General features: G+C 43.5%; 1 protein-coding gene across 14 annotated transcripts in view; it reads right to left on the bottom strand.

Annotated features, from left to right (window-relative positions):
• The window catches only part of CAMTA1 (calmodulin binding transcription activator 1), an 806,010-nt gene that overhangs the window by 24,083 nt on the left and 767,556 nt on the right, over positions 1 to 14,371 (bottom strand). For 9 of the 14 annotated variants that reach the window (XM_036999801.2, XM_036999802.2, XM_036999803.2 and 6 more), the window contains 5 exons: positions 5,761 to 5,912; positions 3,264 to 3,460; positions 2,802 to 2,880; positions 2,255 to 2,570; positions 1,328 to 1,851 (listed from right to left, as the gene is read on the bottom strand). In XM_036999801.2, the coding sequence (XP_036855696.2) occupies positions 1,328 to 1,851; positions 2,255 to 2,570; positions 2,802 to 2,880; positions 3,264 to 3,460; positions 5,761 to 5,912 (1,268 nt within the window). The remainder of the gene's footprint in view (positions 1 to 1,327; positions 1,852 to 2,254; positions 2,571 to 2,801; positions 2,881 to 3,263; positions 3,461 to 5,760; positions 5,913 to 14,371) is intronic. The other 5 variants (XM_036999806.2, XM_036999807.2, XM_036999809.2 and 2 more) reach the window with 1 other exon arrangement.

Here is a 14,371-nt window from a genome sequence, read left to right as displayed (position 1 = left end):
CCCTCTTTTGAGCTGCTGATTTTCATAGCCTGGTGATTTATTATTATATGTTTGTACTTATAAATATTGTTCTAGATTGCTTAGTATAGATATCTGGTATGGGTTCCATCAGGAATTGTTTAAAACAGGGTTTGGCAAACTGTGGTAGGCCAGTCCAGCCAGCTACCTATTTATGTAAATACAGTTTGATCAGCACACAGCCACATAATCATTTAATGTTGTCTAAGGCTACTTTTGTGCTACAGAGACAGACTGAATAGTCATGAGAAAGTCTCATGGCACACAAAACCTAAAATATTTACCACTTGGCTTTTTTACAGAAAAAAATTGCCAACCCCTTCTCTACAACTTTCTTTGATCTCCCTGGCAGCCCTCCCCATGACTGCATTGGTTGGTAGAGCGGCAGGGAACCCTCACCCTCCCGAGGAATGGGAGCACAGAGGTAAGCATGCTAGCTTCTCACTCTGTGTGACCCGCGTGGGGCTGCTGAGCAGGACTGGTTCAGCAGTCAAACCTCTACCGAGGAAAGCTGGCCAGGGGTGAGATCTCCAGGCCCCTTCCTCTCGCTGCATCATTTCTACAGGCATGGATGCCTTACTGAGTTGTGAAAGTTCTTCCCTTTAAAGTTTGCTTTGGGTTCTATCAGTGGGAAGTTGGAAAGAGAGGAAGTCAAACATATATTCTTAGATTGTTCCTATGGTCCTCCCCTCTATAGTGTATTTTAATTAAATTTGCTGGAAAGCCAAACTTCAACTTTGCTTCATATATATTCTTGGTCTCTAACAGGTTCAATGCCCTGAAAGGATTCTGGATTGTCTAGATTCACCATACAGGCAGTCCATTATCAGTTCCAGGGATATGTCACTGCACACCTCATGAGAGCCTCACACTATGCATGCCCTTTACAATGGCCAGAGGATGGCTGTGCTCATCAAAACACTTAGATCGTTCAAATTCTATCCGCAGGCCTTCTGTTCTAGCTATTCTCAGGCTGAGGCTCTATTATAACCAGGACTTAGAACAGTGAGATCAGCCACCCTGGATGCAGGGAGGAAGCAGGGTCATGAGTGGGTTGCTGGGAGGCGGTGTGAAGAGGGAAGACTCTGCTGAGGCCCGGTCACTGGCGTTCAGACCCACTCACAATGCTTGATTCATGAATGGAAGCGTGGTCAAGTCCAGAAGATACTCCAACATTGTTGTGCATGAGACCGGACTTGTAAGCCTTCACTGGTGAGAAAATCACATGACCTCTGGAAACTGACCGTAAAGGTCACGGAAGCTGTGATGGATGCGCCAGCCTCTGCAGGCTTACCTTGTCCACGCTCACCTGTATGTCATCCATGGGCTGTGAGCACTCCTCGTTTTCTGCACTATCACGGTAGGACCCCATCTCTGTATGCACCACCTCTCTGTTAGCCATCATCAGGACACTCATTGGTTCCCGTGGACGCACCTGGGAAGGTGCTGCCTCCTTTCCTACACTGGTCCCCTTCGGATTTCCAGTCACCTGTACTGTAGACACACCAATGTAAAGATCTTTGGAATTCCACTTTACTACAGGCTGAGATCCAGAGGCTTGGAATCCTGCAGTCTCTGGAGTGGGAGGGGAGGTTTCCCGGCTGTAGTCCCTCACTCCTTCACTGGGGCTGATTGTCTCGGGGACAGACTGCTTAGAACTAGGGCTCTGCTTCCTGATATTTGGCTGTTCCAGACTCAGTGCAGTGGAAAGCAGCTTCTCCTGCCTTGCCTGGAAGTACTCAGGGTTCAATTTATGCTTTTTGGGAGCTGGATAATCTTTGTGGCTCTCACTGCTGTAGTAATTAGAGGGTTCAGACCGAGGTCTTCTCAGCTCTGAAAAGTACAGTAGAAAGGATAGTCAGGACAGGCGATAAAATTAGGAATCCTAAAGAATTAACACTTTCTCTATGCCTGAGGGACACAAAGTGCAAAGCTGGAACTCAAGACAGTCCATAACATTTAAATGTTTCCCAGCAGCACATATTGTATTCAGATAATCCTCCAAAATTTGTATTTCTTTCTTTCTTGCATGGACATAGATTTTTTTTCTACTTTCTGCATTTTTAGTTGGGGAAGCCCTGGGCATTCTTACAGCTAAAAGGAAAATCAGAAACATTTAAAAAAAAACAAAATCTTAAATGCATGTGACTGTCCTATGGGCTTTTCTGAGGGTAGCTGCATGAAAGCAAATGGGAAATCTTTCAAGTTCTGAGATGTAATAATTGTGAGTGTTTACCTGGATTGGTACTTGCAATAACGGTGACTCCTTTGGGTATTTCTGGAGAGTTGATGACTTCACTGTGCCACTGGGTCATCCAGCTATCCGTATGAGGCTCTTCGCTCGGAGGACAATGTATTCTGGGGTTCTGTCCCAGCTGGGCCTGTTCATCTCTCTGCAAGTGCTCCAGACATTCTGCTAATTTCACATGACCTCTTGACCTGGCAATTCCCAAAGGCAGCCTTCCTAGAGAGTCAGGAATGGAGATGGCCCGGCGGTCCCACCTGTACAGCACAACAGCAGCTTCCAAGTGCCCTAGGGCACACGCCCACATCTACAAACAGGAAGACAGAGCAGGCTTTCTTACTAGAGCTACACATAGTTTACTTCTGCTTTTGCTGCCAGTGACAAATGGGCCCTGGCTGGCAGTCTCGACGGGGCCACAAGACATTACCGTTACAAAACCGCTCTGACAAATGCCATATATCAGTGAGGGATAACAAAGGGAGGATCCCTATGCCAGCCGAGAAAAACAGTTCAGGGAACAAAAGATCCCATTCCTTACCAGAGGCGTACAGGAGAAGTGGTCCACATTCAGGGGGTCAACTTCCAGTTCCAGATCAATGCTATCTGCATGCTTTGTGCTGTTAAGAGACAGCACCAGAAGTTACCCCACAATCAGTCGATGTTAAAGAAACACCAGAACGTTATAAAACCCAAAAAGATGGAACAAAACTGGGCCTCTAAGAAACGGAGAGTCCTGAATTTCATGGGGTGGTTTGGACTCTGTTTTGCTAGGAGCCCAGAGAAAATAAAAAGTCCAACATTTAGCTGGTACTTTGCCCAGTATTTCTTGGAAAGAAGTTCATACAATTCCCTTGAAAACTTGTCCTCTGAGAAAGCCCTTTGCTCACAGGCTACTGCATTCTCCCAATGGGCAGATCTCCCTCCATCGGTGGAGATGCTCAGGAGGAAGGCGCAGGGGACGAGTGAGGAGCACCACTCGCCGCCCGCACTCGGGCCTTACCGCCATTTGATGAGGGTCTGGATGAGGGTGGCGTAGCCCTGGGCGGCAGCCAGGTGTAAGAGGGTCATTCCGCGGAAGGTCTTTGAGTGAATCAAATGCTTGGACTTGGCCCAGCAGGCTCGGCTCATCATCTTCTCGCACACAACCACCACACGGCTCTCAAAGCAGCTCCCCAGAGTTCCAGGGCCAGAAGCACACTATAAGGACAGAGCACGTGTCACCATCGCAGACCAAAGGCCCTGCACCAAGTCAGCCTTTTGGTGTAAGGGAGGCACACAATTTACGATGAGCAACTCAAACAGAAAACTGAAAATCAAGAGACGTCATGAAACAGAGACTAGTGCATGCTGGCTGGCTACATTCAGCTCAGCGGCACGTGTCCACAGTCACGGCGCAGGGTAATTTTCCGTGACTCTGACAACACCAGTCTCTTTATTACGACTGACATGCTACCAGAGAACTTCATGCTGATCCACTGCAGGGAAAAGCATATATTGTCTAAAAAGAAAAAGTGATTCTAGCCCCCAGCTGAAGTAAACAACATAGGCAGTCAAATGTTGTGACAGCAAAGCAGGGCAGCCCTCCTAATTCCTCCATCTGGAGATACCTGAGCCTTCGACCTGCCTTGCTCTTTCTTAAAAACTACATCACTTAGATGGGAATTTTTTTTTCCCTAAAGAAACATTTTTAAAAATCCAATAATAATCCAGTCCTTTGGAGAAAGCATTAGAGATCTTGAAATTTAAGTGTTATTAGTAATGATATTATTATCATCAGGCACACAGGAAAGAGATATTCACTAATTTTAACTGCAAGGCTTTTTTCCCTGGACTCAGCTGTAAAGGAAGAAAAAAATCAAAGTTAGTAACCTCAACAGCTTATCTAGGTTCCTGTGGTAGCAGTTTTATTTAACACTCCCTTCAAATAAATGGCATTTCCAGCCTAATTCTCATCTTTGGTATTATTTTAGAAGCATTTCTCAATAATAAACCCCATCAAACTCAACTACTACAGAAATATTGTTGCTCCTCAGTGTTTTTTATTTTTAAATATGTTACAAATGCCTCCAAAATAAAAAGGCAGATGCCAGAGATAATGTCATCCTCACCAGAGCACAGCTGGCATGGCATCCCAACCTGCATTAGAATGACCTTGACTCAAAGGGCTCCAGCAGAGATGCTCTACACATACCAGACAGATAAATGCAGGAGCACATGGCGATTACCACGGAATTCCAGTGGGAACACAGAGCGAGTTTTCTTGCATTAAACAAGGAGAGCCACATCTCTATCACACAACAGACACAGATATTCAGTGACATCAACTTGAATTGATGAAAGGGTATTCGATAGCAGTTAATATGGAGTTGTATTATAAGAGGCCAGTTGCTGAGTTCTGAGCTGAAAAATGATATTCCATTCCCTTTATGCTACCTTTGTGGGAATCTCTTATTTTAGCCATGAGATGTATTAAATGATAACTTCTTTTATAAAACAGAGGATTATCAGGTGAAAAAGAAGCCTATCTTAGCCTTAATGATAATTTACTGTGTGCCAGGTCTTTTCTTTTCCACTGATTTCTGAAGAAAGGTAAGAAATAAGAAAATTCAAGGAAAAAGGTTAGTTTTTTGGGTGTGATACACTATGCTTTGTTTTCTCCTATTATTAAAAATACTATTAACACAATATTTACAAGGATCATAAAATTAAAAATGTTCACTTAGAAAGTGCAGTTTTCCAAAGGAAATAATTCATCTTGAAGAAGAGGGTGTATTATTTGAGGTTTTTAGGTAACAACTCAGTAGCAGAGGTAAGGACCACTATCAGCCCCTTTCAATTTGTCTCTAGGGTCTCCTGAGAAATCATTTCTGCCTCGGAGACTTTCTCACAGTGAAGCTCGTAAATGAAATTCATATAAAGCCTTTAAGACTAATAGGACTCTGAGACAATATTTGGTAATGTCACTGTACTTGGCAAATTCTTCATGGAATTTGTGAAAAAGTATATGGGAAAGATGATAGAATGCATAATGTTCAACACCGACTAATTACAGAAAGAGTTTCTCCTGGCACTTTTCATAGTGATCTTTTTGAGTGTATAAAAAAATCTTAAGAATTACTGAATTCAAATGTGTTATATTTATACTAAGATAGAGTCAGATACAAAGTACAATATAGATTCTAACTGAATTCTGAGCTCAGCGGACCTGAGTCACCATTGGGCCTGTTTTTTCATTGGCTGCCAGGTAACAGCAGTGAATTCTGAGATGAGTAACAGTGATTTAAGGCTTAGGGAGGGGAACAACTGAGGAGTGCCAATATCCAAGGCTTCTTTCATATCACACAGATTTTAATACTCAGAAACACAGGACTACTCCCTAGGACTTTTGCCTAATCCAGGAACGATACCAGCACTAGGCAGGCACTTGTGATCCACTGCCTCACACATCAACGAAGCATTACACAAAACAAAAGGCACTGGTGAAGACAGCTGCGTACCTGAGCTGGACTTCCTCCATGCCCGCTGCCGGTGCCCCCTGCACTGCTGCCTCCTCCGCTCCCCTGCTTGTGCTGCTGAGACCCTGTCATCTCAGCCATCCTCCTCTCCATCTGCTCCAGGCGCTCCAGGATGGACATCCTGAACTGGTTATCTAGGGTAGAATTGGGAAGAGTGAGGTGGTGTTCTGGAAGCAGAGCAAGTAACACACGGCCTATTCAAGCCTGCAGGACTGCCATCCTAGATTGGCATAAACTTAGCCAAACCACAGAGGTGTGTCAAGGCCAGATTTATCCAGCTGGTAGTGGGCATGACACCTTGCACAAGACTGGGGCATCTATGGTAGCCCAAAGGAACAGAAAATCCCTTTTTGTCAAGGTCCTGGTCTCAGGTTCCTGGCACCCTATTTCTTTGTCAAATTCCCCAGTGGAAACCTTGAAGAAGTCTGGTAGAGAGGCTCCAAGAGCAGACAAATTAAACAGATACAATTTAATTTAAATCAGTAGAAGAAGAAAGCAATTATTGCAGGAAAGGGGCACACACACACACACACACACACATACTTAAAAATGTAGTATCTGTTTTATCCAAATACTGAAAAAAACCTTTTACTTCCTTATCCAGGCTCTAGTGTTCATAGTTTATTTTAGGAATTAAAGCATCCACTGCCTGAGACCTTTTACATTTAACATGTGACTCAGTCTTTTCAGAGACAAACACCACTAGGCGCTTCAACTCTACAGAGGAAAAGCATCAGGCCATTCTTGCTGGAGCTAGGATTGTAACTCGAGTCTGGGACTCTGTACCACTTTACAATGATTAGAATATATCACCACATTTCATGCATTTGCACACACCTATGCTGGAGTTGGGTCTACATATATATATATATGTTTAAAAAAAAGAGCTAAGACCATTATTAAAGTCATTAGCACCTATGGTCAATCAACAAATTTTAAATAATGCTGTGCCAGGTGTTTCACAGAGAACTGGACAGAAAGGCCTCTTCCTGCTCTAGTACGTGAAGCAAGCGGGGTAACATGGTAAGGAATGACGGCGTGGGGGTGAGATTTAGGTAAGTCAGATAAGGTGACACCTGAGTTTGACCAGAATGATGACAAAGAGCTGGGGTGAGGAAGCAGCAGGTGCAAAGGCCCAGAGGCGGGGCACTCAAGGAGCCGCAGCTGTGTGGCTGGGCCACAGCGGGGAGGACAGGAGAAGATGAAGCTCGGGGGTGGGCGAGGACTGGACTGTGCTCAGGGAAGGGCCCCAGCTGTGCCGCACAGTAGTTGTATAACTTTGAACAAAACCTTTGGTGCCTGGTTTCCTCAGCTCTTAAACGGGGATAGCAAAGGGCACTTACCTGTGGGGTTACTTTGAGATCTAAGTGAATGAATCCAAGCAAACTGCTCAGAATAGGGTAAGTTCCAGATACAGTGCTGGCTAGCATCACCTTCTTGAGACAAATGAACTGGATGTCTTTGTAAACTGACTGAACAGCTGTGACAACATATTTCTTCCTCAAATTGTTAATGGATAACTATTTTCAAAATACAGCCATCTGAATCATGAAAAGGAATAACCAGAAAAGAAATATTTTGTCAGTGTTCCTTGCCATCCTGACTATAAATCCCAACACTAGTGAGTAAAGCTTGTTGATGCTTCATGAGATAAATAGGCAGAGCAAGTGCTTGTGGAATGCTTCCTCCGTGCCAGTCGCTGTTTTAGCCACTTTACCAATATTAATGCGTTTCCTCTTCACAACAACCATGCGGGGGTGGGGGTTGGGGGAATGCTATTCTCCTTGTTTCACAGACGTGGAAACTGAGGCCTGAGAGACAGCTAATCTGTCTGGCTCTAGGGCCTGGAGCGCTCGCGCTGTATGATAACTACAGGATGAGAAGCTGTGGGAAGAGAGGCTGCACAAGAATCGGACGGTCTTATCCCAGGGAGAACTTTTTCTTCTTGTAAAAATATTGCAAATACCTGTTTCACAGGAAAATTTTCAATACTTAATGTCAAATTGATTTCACTTTAGTAAACCACAAAGCAAAGGGAGGAAGACTGCTTTACAAGAACCGTGTTACTATCTTCTGATAAGCTATTTCCAGGAAAACACTAAAAGAAAAATCCTTCCTCTTCAAAAGTGAAAGTTAACATCTTGTTCCAATTTCACGTACAGACGGGTATGACAAACTGAGGACCCTGCTGCTACGCCTCTCGGTGGCACAGTCCCCAACAGGGAGGTGACCCTGAATGCACATGCATGTGATGAACTATGTGGCCACTGTCACCCTGGGACCAGTAGTGGAAAACAAAAAATGACCTCATAGGTGGTACTGCAATCCTGACTCCATGCCTCCTCCGTTAGAAAAGGAAATTCTGCAGGAGACAGGACACCTCCATTTGGAGGCAACTGAACACCAAGAATTTCACCTGTCAGAGTTCGATTCCAAAGAGAAAGGCAGTTAACCTTTGTGGTACTTTTATAAATGCCCTGCTTATTCCTAACCATGTCAGCCAGGCAAGCATTCATTTCTGAACCCACTCAGATACTCATGCATACCGACAACATGGTGTAAGCTTCTACAGCCATCCACTGATTATTTCCCCTGCAAGTCTATAAATTTTGTATCTGTTAATTAAATGAGTGTTCAGATCTTTTTTACTTGTTTCAGAGCACAGTCTGCCCTTGTTTGGAGCACTTGCCAAAATTAACATGCCAGGTCACACAAAAGGGCAGTGGGGTACAAGGAGTGCAGCCCGGCAGTGGTTACCACCACAGAGGGTGGCAGGTGCCTGCCCTGCAGTCCGGCCCAAGGGAGGCGGCTTTGTTCCAGGTGCTGCAGTGCAGTCGCGTATCTGCCCATCCCCTTGCCAAGTGTGGACGCTGCAGGGACAGACTCTCCCTGGCAGCACAGAGCCAGGCCCTGCTCACGCCTCCACGTCTACATAGGGGCTCCTGGCTTTTGTTCCCGGGCTATGTTCAGCACCCTTCCCACAGCTCACTATGCAGTTAGCTCCTCCACATCATTACGCTGCTCTTAGAACCACTTCGGGAAGATGCTCTGAGCAATTACATTCCTCTTAACAGAATTAGACTATGCATAACAACATCTCTGAGCCTCTCAACTCCAAAGAGGGAAGGCAGCGATAATTAAAATAAGAAACAATCTCAGATGCAAGAGACTGAGCTGGCATCTGGAGAATGTAGGTCTGTAGCACAGTGCTGACCAGGAATCAGACACTTTCTGATCACACTGCCTTTCCTCCGAGCAGGGCCAGGGCACAGCTCCTTCACTGCAAGGCTAACCCAGGTGGATAAAATGATGGTCCTCTCATCTCTAACACTGGCAAGTTAACAACTTTTTGCTTGTTTAGGTTTTACAACACCACAATGATAACTAATATTGTAAAATGCTTGTAAATATTACTATAATATTGTAACATACTTGGCACAAGGTATTTATGACAGCAGCAATCATCCACATTACCAACTGAGAGGCAGCTGGATGACCAGAGCATAGATCAAATAACTTTCAATTCTAATAAATTTCTTTAAACCAAAATAAAACACTTGACAAATTCAAAGCTATAGATCACCTTAACTGTATGGTGTGTGACTGTGGGATAAAAAGATTGTAATTCCTTATAAGATAATTTTTTTCCAGATTACATTAGAGTAAAAAAGTACATTTAAAGAGTCATTTGTCCATGCACAAATATTTATTGAGCACCTATTATGTACCAGGCACTGGAAGGAGTGCCTTGAACACTTGTGAACAAAACTCTGCCCACATTTCTTGGCCAAGAAATAATTTTTGAAGCCTGAATGAACCTGGAGTATTAAATTGATATGTTTGTTGGGGGTGAGGAAAGGAGAGAGAAAAATAATGTGTAAATCTAGGGGGCTGATGAATTCAGCCCCAGTTCTCACCCATGATGTTTCAGCCAAAGCCAACCATGATGCAGCTTTGAGGGATTCCAAGCCCCACATCTGTAGGACAGTTCTGTGTAAAGCAACCTCCAACATAAGAATAAGACTGTGCAGGAAAAAACCAAGAGCACACGTTTTCACAAGCACACAAGATGCAGCAGTCCCAGCAAAGAAAGCCAGCTGTTCAGCTCTGGCTCTGCCTGGTACTCCTAGCTTTAGTCCTTGTCTAGAAGCATTGGGCTACATCCATCTCACCAAAAAAACACAAGTTACTGCTTGTACAAGAAGGTTCTCCAACTCAACTCCCCCTGGGTAAGTCACATCGTAATCCCTGGCTCCAAAGACTGGGGCACAGTGAGGTCTGAATACCACCCGAGTTCCCCCGAGTAGAGTCTCTGGCTGTGCTTTTGGGCCTCTCTCCTGCCACGGAGAGTCTGAGGGCCTACTTATCATGCTCGTCCCCTGCCTCAGGTAGTATGAGGCCCAGATTGGAGGCTCCTGCTCATCCTGATGGTCCTCAGACTTTGCCGCCATCAGAACCACCCAGAGGGCTTCCTGGGCCCTATTCCCAGAGAGGCTTTTCTGGTTTGTTTTTGTTTTTAGAAGGCCTGGGGAAGGCCCAGAAGTTGCATTTCTAACAAGTCTTCAGGTGACACTCTTTTTCTGGTCTGTGGCCACATTTCAAGAATTTCTGGAACTAACCAAGCACTACTCTATCATCCCATCAAATCTCCCCTATTACTTTATTCTTCTCTAGCTGCCTAAATGGGATGTCTTCCCAGGTGTCTGCCTTGGCCTCCTGCTTGTCCCTAAAGCAGTCTGTTTACTCACGTGGCTTCAGGGAATGAGAACTTTCAACTGTCACCCAGCAATCCCTTCCCACTGCATTCAAGATGCAGGCACCCACACACCTGTGCCCCAGACAAGAAATACACAATTCTAATGGCTTTGCAGCAACAGCCTGGCTTATGGTTCACTCAGCATCTCTTGGCAAGCCTCTTCTACCCTCACCCCCTTCTGACAGAAGTGGCATTTTCAGACTGGGCAGCTATGATATAGTGGGAAGAACACAGGGCTAGAGATAAGAGCTCTAGACTTAATCCTTTCACTGTGTGACTTTGGAAAAATAATGACCATTTTGCACCTCAATTTTCTCTTTTGTAAAATGGGACTATCATTATCTTTTGGTTGTTGTGAGAATGAAATCAACTAAAATGTGAAATGTTTATAAGTGGTAAGGCTCTCTTAAGTCTGAACTATTATTGGCTTGGGACCTTCTACCCAGTCATACCTATGGAAGCATATTTAAAGAATATATATTTAAATAATTTTTTGAGTAATTTTTGATTTACAGATGAGTCGCAAAGACAGTTCCCATGTACCCTTTACCCACTTTCCTCTAAAATTAACATCTTACATAACCACAGTGCATTTATTAAACTCAGAAACTAACATTGGTATGTCACTACTATTAACTACATTATAGATTTGAACTAGATTGCACCATTAGAACCGAGTTAGAATTAATGTACCTTTCTCAAAAGTTCCAGGATTCAAGATACCATGTTGCATTTAGTTGTTAAATCTCCTTTCCCCACCTTCTAATATTTGAGTTCCTCAGTATTCCCTTATTTTTCACAACTTTGACAGTTTTGAAGATTACTGGCCAGGAACTTTGTAGATGTCCCTTCATTTAAGTTTGTCTGATATGTTTTCTAATGATCAGAGACATGAGTTTTTAGGAAGAACATCACAGAGGTGAGGGGTCTTGCTCATCACATAGTATCAGGTGTACACAATGATCACTGTTGATGCTGACTTTGATCATTTGGTTGAGACAGTGCGTGCTAGACTGCTCTATGGTGACGTTACTGTTTTTTTCTCTTTCCATACTATTCCTTGGAAGTCAGTCCCCTAGTCCAGCTTATACTCAAGGGAAAGGGAATTAAGTTCTACCTCATGGATGGGAGAGTATCCATAGGTATTGTTTGGAGTTTTCCCATAAGGAAGATTTGTTCTTCTAGATTTATTTATTTGATCATTTATTTATATCAGTATGAACTCATGTACATTCACTTTATGCTTTGGTCATAATCCAACACTACGTCAGTTTGCTGCTCTAACTGTCCCGGCTTTGACCATTGGGAGCACTTTCAGGCTGGCTCTGGTGAACCTTTGATGTTCCCTCAGCCTTTTCTGTTTTTGTTAAGTGCTTCCTTATAAAATGCTCCAGGTTCATCTTTTACTTTCCCTGTTCCAGCCCTAGAACCAGCAATTTCTCTAAGAAGCCCTGGTTCCTTTTATTGGAGAATGGCATTTAGAAACCAAGATCTGAGTGCTGGGCATGCTCCTTGCTGCTGGGGTGTCACTGCTCCTAGGCCTTCTCCGTGGACAGGGCAAGGAAATTAATGTAGATATAACAACTCAGGTACGTACACACATAGAATTATTCTGATCTATCTATATTAAACACGAGCTCATACTGATGTCTCCAACTGTAACACAGCACTGCAGTGTTCATCCTAGCCTAGAAGGGGGCATTTAAATACAGATAAAATGATGGTGAAAGTAACTACATTACCTGGATATATTAACCCGTATATTAAATGCTGAAGAGAAAGCTTACTGATGTATTAAACTATAAGAAAAGAAACCTACAGGTCTATTTTCTGTACCAAAAATGTTATAGGTACAGGATGTAGCATAGTATTATATCCAACTACCTTGTTATACTCGAGTTCTTAGAGGTTTCCAACCTATTAGAGGATATAAGTTAAAAAACATACTCATAATCCCAGAATTGCCTTGAGTATTACAATGATCAAGAAGATGGAAAAATAGTTCCAGGCCATCACTGGCCCAAGAGCCAATGAATGGTTCACTGGGGCTTCATATCCCCATTTCTTCTGCTGGGTTCACCCTGACCCGGCCTCACCTTAAGGGCTGTCATGTAAAGTGCCATACAGCATAGCAGCAGTCATGGGTCATCTTTTCTCTCTAATAGGGATTCCTAATCCTCAAAGAGACTCATTCAAAACGTCTCAAATTAATATTTACCTATTTAAAATTTCCAAAGAATACAAAAGTTTTAAAGACAGAGAAAATTTCATGAAGTCAGACACCACAGTATGTTCTACATTTAGAAAGTTTAGGATTTGCTGCTATAAGAGTGGTGAACCCCAAGTATTTGAGCATCTGATGTAAGGAGGTGTCTACATCAGGAAGCCAACGATGAGCCAGACTTCTCAGGCTCTCAGTACTCAGCTGCACCTACTGTCTATTCTACATTATGTATAACTCACCTGAAACTGTGGGACCTCATTAATTTTCATGGATGAATTTAGCAACATAATATGAGGAAGTTTCTGACATGGTATCAGTTAATCTAGTTAAAAAAACAAATCCCTCCCCTTTGGCCCAAAGAATAAAATTTAAAGGCTTTGGTGTGGCACAGAACGCTCTTTACCAACTGCCTTAGGCTACGTCTTAGGGGTTCCCTCATCACTTGCCATTCTCCAAATCCACCAGGAAGTGTACATACCTTTGGGCCCCTGGTAATGCCAACCTTTGCTCATGTCTACCTGGTAATTTCCTTAGTCTCAAACATCACTGTAGGGTGGCTCAAACGTCACTGTGGTTTTATTATGAACAGAGCTACTCAGTCACAGCTGAGCCTCTACAGGCCATTCTACATGCATTATTTAACTCTGATAGATTTTCCTCTGCATTTTACAGATGAGGATGTCAAAGCTCAGAAAATGTGTCACTTACCCAAGGTCATATCATATGTAAGTATCAGGGCAGGCATGTGAACACCGGATGGACTCCAGATCCATGTTCTTCCCACTGTACCAGGTAAACCTTCATGTCTTTGCCTGTGTCCTAATAGTACTTAGCAAGTCAATGTAGAGTTACTGTCCTATGTGTGTCATTTCTACTAGCATGAGCTTTCTGAAAGCAGAAGCCTCGCACTGTATCCCTGGTACCAGATACACAGTGGGTGCTCAGTCAATGGAAGGCAATATTTTTCCTAACTGAAGCCTTTCTGGAAGTCAATTTATTGATGAGCGAATTTATTGATCCAAAGTCTGGGGTAAGAGCTCTGAGCCACCTCCTCTATCCCCAGAAGACTCCAGGTGGCTATACACCAATTAGCAGTGTCACCTCTTGTTCCAGTGGGTAGACAGAGCGGTCAAAACGATCAAAACCCAAAGGAGCCAACTTGAAAGTGCTGAGAAAGCTGAGTGTGCCTGGCTGGCTGCCATCTCCTTTGGCGCAGGTAAGGAAATTATGTAACTATGGTGTGTTGGTGTGAGACTCCGGTGGGAAAGCAGAGGAATATCTGACTTCACAGACACAAAATGGAATTTTACAGGAATGTCACTTTTCTTTATCTACTGAGCTTTCCATTAAAAATGCAGATTTCTACCTTTTCAATAGTCCCACTTTTCCCTGGAAAAATGGAATACTGGGAACACAAATGGTGGGCAGCATACCTTAATGGAAAGACTGCCTATAATTAGTTACAAAAGTGCTTAACAATTTAGTCAGGTTGTCATATGAATATGAAGTCTGTATTGTGTTAAACAAAATAAACATTTTCTACAACAGCCTCACAAAGTGTGCATGGACTTGAACACCTGAATATTGGCTAATGAATAAGGTCTGCAAACATG

This window comes from Manis javanica, chromosome 4 (assembly GCF_040802235.1).
Source record: "Manis javanica isolate MJ-LG chromosome 4, MJ_LKY, whole genome shotgun sequence".
Taxonomy (NCBI): domain Eukaryota; kingdom Metazoa; phylum Chordata; class Mammalia; order Pholidota; family Manidae; genus Manis; species Manis javanica.
Note: the sequence above shows the minus strand (reverse complement) of the source record. Positions and strands in the feature narration are given on the sequence as shown.